General features: G+C 44.9%; 1 protein-coding gene across 5 annotated transcripts in view; it reads left to right on the plus strand.

Annotated features, from left to right (window-relative positions):
• Fam184b (family with sequence similarity 184 member B) overlaps nt 1-7,881 on the plus strand; it is a 136,535-nt gene that overhangs the window by 98,078 nt on the left and 30,576 nt on the right. For 3 of the 5 annotated variants that reach the window (XM_029560515.1, XM_008826863.1, XM_008826862.2), the window contains exons 8-10: nt 933-1,036; nt 2,667-2,796; nt 3,499-3,702. In XM_029560515.1, the coding sequence (XP_029416375.1) occupies nt 933-1,036; nt 2,667-2,796; nt 3,499-3,702 (438 nt within the window). The remainder of the gene's footprint in view (nt 1-932; nt 1,037-2,666; nt 2,797-3,498; nt 3,703-7,881) is intronic. The other 2 variants (XM_029560516.1, XM_008826864.2) reach the window with 1 other exon arrangement.

A 7,881-nucleotide genomic window follows, 5' to 3' on the forward strand; every position in this document is an offset into this window, starting at 1 on the left:
GGTATGGGTGCCAAGGACCCACCCTCCAGCTCACTCAGCTCCTTCCCACCTAAGTCTTTTCTCATGCCTCCCAGGGTCCCAGGAACACAATTTGAAGACCACAATTGCAAGCTGACACTTATACACAGTTGATGAATCGGTCTAGATAAGGGAGGGTCCTGGCTTAGGGCCATGCAAGGAAGTTATGAAAACATCCAGGTTGTAATTTGCCACCACTGAATGAAATTTGAGAATTTCTAGCCTATCTTATCCCACCGTTTTTCAAGGACAGTGGTTATCAAGATAAATAGAAAAAGAAGTCTCTGGCACCTTTATGGTTCTGTGGGAAGGAGAGAATGGCAACACAGATTCAATTGATCAAATTACTGTTAGGAATCATTCTCACTCTTCCCACGGCCGATTTCTCAGTGCTTCTGGTCATCCAGCAAGTTCCATCCTAATGCTCTGTGAGGAGAGGTAGCCTGGGACATGGGTATGACAATAATGACAACAGCTACTCACATTGCTGACCACTGGCCATGTCAGCACTGCCCTCTGACCCTCTCCATGGACCCATGAGTCAGGCTCAACAAAGAACATCTGTGTGGTACACTCAGAACTGTGGTGAGTTCAGGCTCCAGTGTGGGAAGGCTCCATTGCACATCCCACTGCAGAATTCACTAGTGGTGAGAACTGGGCAAGTCACTGACTCTCTCAGGGCATTTTTTACCAGCCTTGTGAACTATTTTCACAGACTGAAAATCAGGACACAAGGAGACAGGCCTACATCACCATAAACCTGGTGCTGTTCAAGGAACCTTGCCATCTGGCATCTATGAGAGGGTGCCCAGTGGATCTCTGGAGGCTTTCCCTCCTCTGCTGCCTGGCTTGAACAAGTCAGGTTGAATCACGATACTGCTGTTAGTCTCATCTCACCACTGTTTTTGCCTTAGGACTCATGTTTGACGTTGAAGGAACCTTCTCAGACACTGCCCAGAGAAGAGTGTCAGGAGAAGCTTTCAGCTGAGGAAGGAACCAGCAACCATGAAGAGGAAAGGTAGAGGCAGACTGGTGGCATCCCAGCACAAGGACTCAGGATGGACGCCTTTGCCCATTCCTTCTGTCCTCACCTGTTTACTGCTGGCTTTGGACATGTTGGCAGAGGGAATGGATGAACCTTGCATGTTCTGTACAGCTATGACTTCCATAAGCCTCCTTGTTGTCATACCAACCCAGGAAGGTCATTTCATAAAGAACCCGAAGCTCAAAGCAGTTAGTAATCCTGCCCAAGCTTCAAGCCTAGACTGGTCACAATCCTTCCTTCTCTTGTCAGGAAACAAAGGGGACCTTTGTTCCCCTGGGGGAACTCCCATCTATATTACCTATATTAGCCACATCAAACATCCTCAAAGTAGTGATGTTCACCTAATCAGTGAGCTACTTCTCTGCTTGCCTTAGCTATGCTTTACTAAGGCTCCTAGCTGAGGGTGAGGTTTTACTGCTCTGCCACATGAGAGTTCAAGTTTGTTCCACATGCCTTCTCATGCTGAGACATAAGCTGAAGTAGTCCCTACCTAGGCCATATTGTTGCAATGGTAAAAGGAAGGAGCTCAAAAGAACTGATGAGCAGATAAATAAATAAAGAAAATGTGATACATATACACAATGGAATATTATGCAGCCATAAAGAAAACTGAAATGGCATTTGTGTATGTGTATGTGTATAAAAGATGGGTTTAATTATGATATTTTTCACCCATGTAAATCTTATACTCATGTGTCTGGGGCCTTCTTTCCTCTGCTAGGCAGAGTCCCTGTTCTCTTGTTCTTTCTTCCGAGTCCATGGCTTTCACTCCCTAAACTCTTGTCCTCTGGCCTAAGGTTCTTGCCTTCTTGCTGTGGGAGTTAAAGGTCACCATATGATATCTCTTTGTGTTGCTCAATGAAGCAAACACTTAATATCCCAATCTAAACACTTTAATCTCTCAGCTAGTTCTAAAATTCAGAATGAGAAAAGAGGGTCTCCCCCAAAGACAGTTCTCAGCATTTTATCTAGGACACAGAAATCGTGCAGCTTTCAGCCAGCTTTTCAACAGGGAGAGGCCTGTTTATAACCTCCCCCCACCCCCAATTTATACCTGGTGACAGTCAGTAAAAGTTATGAGTGTGGCTGGGCATGGTGGTGCAAGCCTTTAATCTTAGCACTTGGGAGGGACAAGCAGTCAGATCTCTGACTTCGAGGCCAGCCTGGTCTACATAGCGAATCCAGGTCACCTTGGGATACAGGGAGACTCTGACTCAAAAAGAGAAAAAAAAAATTGCAAGTGTGCTTTAAGAAGTGTGGAGCACTGTGTAAAGTGTACTGTTTCTCTTCTTTTTTCCATATACAGGAAGAGTTGTGAAGCTCAACTATAAAGACTGTTTTTAGCTTCTCAGGACCCCCAGAAGAACTCTAAGCTCCCATTCTTTCTAACAATTGGATCTCATTTATTAAGCACCCACTAAGATATGGTATCAGGTAGTCCCTATAGAACCCTTGAGTAATATTACTTAGAATTTATCTGTCACATTGTTTTTTGAAAAACAAAATGGTTCTAACCCCAGCTCCTCTGCCCAGGCAGAGCAGCTGAAGTATCATTAGAGGGGTAAAGTCATTCTTAGTCCTTACGGTGTTCATGTCCTCACAGGGTTGGGGAAACCCTCAAGGAAGGAAGTGACCTACAGCCTCCCCTGGGCTCTGTGCTGAAGGAGAAGGCATTGGAGATCAGACATCTACCAGAGGACTGGCAAAGCCAAAAGGCCGGACTGCAAACCCAGGTAGGAGGACAGCCCTGGTTAGGGTGTGCCTCACCCATCCCAGAGGGAGATTGTGCCTACAGACAGCTTCAGAGAAGCACACAGGGCCTGGTTCAGTCCTAGCTGGGGAGGGTGTCATGGGTCCAGGCCAAGATGGATTTTTGGTCTTGCTTATTCACTCAAAATTTCTGGTAGCAGTGATGATAAAAAATATATGTCAGGCTGGGTGTGGTGGCACATGCCTTTAATCCTAACACTGGGGTGGGGGTGGGACAGAGACAGGTGGATATCTGTGAGACTGAGACCAGCCTAGTCTACATAGTGAATTCCAGGATAGCTGGGGCTATAGGGAGGAGGGGCTGGGAAGGGTGGAAAGGCATGGGAAGTGGTGGGTATTGAGGACAAGCAGAAAGGTGGCACTAAATGTGGCAGTCAGTAAAAGTCTGAGGTAAAGGAGGCTGTTGTGTGGACCTCTGCAAGATTTCTCTGATCCCTTCTTGATTTCTCTGAGGCCTGTAGCTCCTTAGCCCAGTCTCCCTGCTTTCCCAGGACTCAGGATCTCACTCAGGACTCCTTTCCAGCATTTGTTTACCCTGCTTCTCAACGCACCCCGAGTTCCCAAAGTGGAGGCAGCTCAGCAAGGCCTAGGAAAGCTTGCCTTTAAGGGCAACAGTTCCAGGAAGGGAAAGGACCCAGCCTGAGGCTGAACCTGTATCTCTGCAGGTCTCCCAGCTGCAGGGGGCTCTGGAGCAGTGTGCCAGTGAGTACAGGGAGGACCTGCAGGCACTCAAACAATTGTCAGACCGTGAGAGGGAGAAACTACAGCATGAGCTCCAGGAGAGTGTGCAGCAGAGCCAGGCCACCAAGGCCCAGCTTGAGGCTGTCCACCAGCACAGGATGGAGAAAGCCAAAGCTCAGGAGCTCAAGGTATGGACCCTGGGCAGCAGGCAGTTTGCTGGGCACCTGCCCTGCTGGGCCCTGCTGTGTGCTACACAGTGCTTTTCATCCACTGTGTCCAGGGACCATGGCAACCACAAGGTCATCATTAGTCCATTCTTACAGAAAGAAAAGGCTCAAAGAGATCTAGTAGGTGGAAGAGAACCAGAGTCTGGTCCATTGGGTGCCTGTCTTACTTTTTCTTATCCCGTGTGCTCTTAGCAACATAAAAACAACTTACGGCAGGCATAAGTGGTGGCACACGCCTGTAGCTAGTATTCAGGAGGCTGAGGCAGGAGGATCACTATGAAACTGAGGTCAGCCTGATCTACATAGTAACTTCCAGGCCAACTGGAAGAGAGACCCTGTCTCAAAAAGACAAAAGAAATGTTACTTTCATGTCTTGAATGGTACTGTGTACGATGCATGCTGGGGCTCAGGCTTTAGTCAGACAGCTAAAAGGTGGAGGGAAACAGCAACTTGAGAAGGACTAGCTGGGAAACCTTCCAGAGGGTGTAGGAAGCTACAGGCCCCTGATGACAGGTAATTCAGCAAGCAGTTCAAGTGACATCAGCACTTCCTCCCTGTGACTTTCTGGTCAGTCTCAAAGATCCTTGCTGCCATCTTGGCAAGGCCCTGCAGGAGGTGTCCCACAGAAGCAAGTCTGGAAGAGAGAGTGAAAGGAACCAGGGACACATGGGACAGGTTCAGGAGCCTCTGTGCCTCTGGACAGCATCCAGTCCAGAATGTAGCAAGGGGATTGAGGGTTCTGGAAGACAGGGATCTAGGGGGAAAGAGAACTGATGGAGTCGCTCAGAGAGTTGGCCATGTGGAAAGTGTGCTGGAAATGGTTTTTATTTTTTCACTTTTAGAAGTCATGAGAAGGCTAGTCAAAGAACACTAAGCAAATTTGTTCTTGATGCAGCAGTTGGTAATTCAAGGGAAAACCAAAAAGTTGCACAAGGGAGCACTCAGTCATGGCAGCTTATTTGACCTCAGCAGAGAACGCTGCTCACCTCCTCACAATGAGCATGGGAGTGTGGAGGCGAACGTCAGTATTGACTCAGAACTGAAAGCAGCACAGTATGAGATACTGAATGTGAGATACAAAATCGTCTTCTTCTGTGAGCCCAACAAACACCATAAACTCAATCACCACAGAGCACAATGGAGACCCTGTCTTCTCAGGGATAGGAAACACTAGAAAAAAGTACCAGTGGACAGGGCCACTCCAGAGAACAAGACACCAGGGTGTGCAAGGAAGAAAAGAGGAGCCTGCTTGTTTGCCTTTTGGTCCGTATTATGTGATTCTTTACACTATGTGAGTGCATTGCCCTGATAAAAAATACAAAATAAGCTATAAAAAGAGAATAGGACCATCCAATGTGGACTGTCTGCCACAAACTACAGAAAAAAAAAAAAAGAAACAAAAGCCAGAGTCATTTCTCTTCTGTTGTTTTTCCTCCAAATGAGCCTGCAATCTGGTGGCAGGAACCCAAGGTCTGTCAGCTGCCTTTGTGTTTGCCTGGACTTTTTTCCTCAAGGCTTAAGACTTCAGTCTGTCACAGGAGGTAGAGGAAGCCCCCAGGTTTCCCTCACCCCACGTTTCCTTCAGGGGCTCTGGAGAATAGGAAGTGTGGGTTTGAGGCCCAATGAGGGGAGAAGAAGACAGTACCCTGCCCATTGGGGGAGTCACAGTCCTTGGAGATTTGGGGAGATTGGGGGTTTTCATTGCTGGCTCCAGTCAGCATGTGGGTAATTCCAAAATGAGACCAAAGAACTTGGAGTACATCCAGCTTAATGACAGAGCATTTGCCTCAAGTGTGAAAGGCCCTGGGTTCAACCTCCAGCACCATAAAATTATAAATAACATAGAGGCAGACAGAAAAGTCAAAATCAGCAGACATATATAGTCACTGATGGTAAAGGGTGGTGGTTAAGAGCAAACTTCCTGGGTTCAAGTTCTAGATCTGCAACTTACACAGTGTGAGAGTCCAGGGAGGGCACTTAGCCTGTGTCTTCATTTATCAAAGGACAGATGCTCCAGTTACCTGCATTCACATGCACACACACACACACACACACACACAGTTAAAAATAAATGTTTAAAAAAAAGGAGGGGTGAATAGTGTATAAGTTACAGGGTGGTAGAGAAGGCCAAATATAATCCTGAGGGCACAGTCAAGAGCTCTGGTTTTAAAGGCCCACTCTTTAAATGTTTTATTTATCAGCAAGGCAAAGTGGCACATGGCTTTAATCTCAGACCTTTGCTGGTTGTAGTGGCACACACCTTTAATTCCCAGCACTTGGGAGGCTAAGCAGGTGGATCTCTGAGTCTGAGGCCAACCTGGTTTACTTAGTGAGTTCCAGGCCAGCTGGGGCTACTGGCAGACCCTATCTCAAAAAGACCAAAAAATTTTTATTTATCTATATTTTATGTGTATGTGTGTTTTGCCTGCATGTATATAAGTGGACCATATATCATGCAGTGCCTGACGAGCTCAGAAGAGGGCATTGGATCCCCTGGAACTGGAACTACAAGTGGCTGTTAGCCACTATATGCGTGCAAAGAACTGAATCTGGGTCTTCTGCAAGAGCAGCCAGTGCTTTTAACCACTGAGCCATCTCTCCAGCCCCCTTAAAGGTCCACTCTTGTTTTTTGGGTCTTTTTTAGACAGGGTTTCCCTGTAGCCTCAGCTGCCTGGAACTCACTGTGTAGATCAGGCTGGCCTCAAACTCATATTCACCTGCCTCGACTCCCAAGTGTTGGGATTAAAGGCGTGTGCCACCACACCTGACAAAGGTCCACTCTTATCACTGAAGCACTTATGTACAGATACATACTGAGCAGTCTTTGGGAGCTAGCATGGTGCTGAATTGTTTGGTTCACATACTATGTTCTCATGGGCATCAGCCCTAAGGGGAGAGGCTGCCCTAATCCAGTAGGCAGGAACCTGGGGTATTTTGAGAGCACAGGGACAAGAGACCCTATTACAGTATGCAACACAGAGAGGGTGGGATGGGGTCCCTCAGAGGCCACCTGCTGGACTGTAAATAAGTGAGCTGAACTCCATAGAGTCTGGGCATTCTCTGGGATGTGTCTCTAATGGAAAGTGAGTCCTTGCTGTGGTGCCCTGCATGGTCCTCATTGCAGAGCACTCCATACAAGCAACAAGAGAAAATATTTAAGGGAAACCAGTTTAACATATAAATTAGCCAGTGACAATTCACATTATTACACAAAAGAACTATACCAAAGTCCTTAATATATATTAATTTAGCTTCTTTTTTTTCAAGCAGAATTTAAAATGTTTGGCTCAAAAGGGTAATGGATCTACAGCACTAAAAATCAAAACTTCAGAGTTCTTACAAATTTAGGGAAGGGTATTAGTGACAAACAGAATCATTTTCTGAGATCTAAATGTATCTTATATATACAATAACAAAATACTTCTTTTGTCAAGGTAAATTGATGCAGACCAGGGTTTAAATAACAGGACTGCCAAAAAGGCAGGTTTGGGGGGTTGTTTCATTTTGTTTGTTTCATTTTATTTTATTGAATGGTACTGATTAAAAATAGCAGAGGCAGGCAGATCTCTGTGAGTTCAAGGCCAGCCTGGTCTACACAGAAGATTTATCGTCCTCTTTTTTTTTTTTTTTTTTTTTTTTTTTTTAAAAAAAAAAAAAAAAAAAAAAAAAAAAAGCAGAAATGTCAAGAGTTTTATGCATTTTAAAATTATTTATTTAATAACCACATAATTTAAAAAAGCATTTCATTACAACAACTTTGACATATTCAATAACAATTTCCAGAGCTAAGATGCATCTCTTTCAACACTGACTGTAAATTTTTAGGTTTACAGTTGAATTATTACAGTTATACAATATTGTACTCAGTATAAACCCTTTAAGACTTAAAATTAAATGGTTTTAAACTCTAAAAAAGGTCTCCATTTCATTATTAAACTACACAGTTTCATACAGAAAAATTCATTTTCAATGCAGTTGACATTAAGATATTTGCACATGGGTTTCTAATCCCTATATATCTGATTATTACTACTCACAGTCGATTAGTTTCTGAGCTCCTTGACATCTGAGCATGGATATAAAGTCATCAGGTAGATTTCAATGGTAATATTTTTCACATCTACTAATTATTAAGGAACA

This window comes from Nannospalax galili, unplaced genomic scaffold, assembly GCF_000622305.1.
Source record: "Nannospalax galili isolate Female #2095 unplaced genomic scaffold, S.galili_v1.0 scaffold271, whole genome shotgun sequence".
Lineage (NCBI taxonomy): Eukaryota > Metazoa > Chordata > Mammalia > Rodentia > Spalacidae > Nannospalax > Nannospalax galili.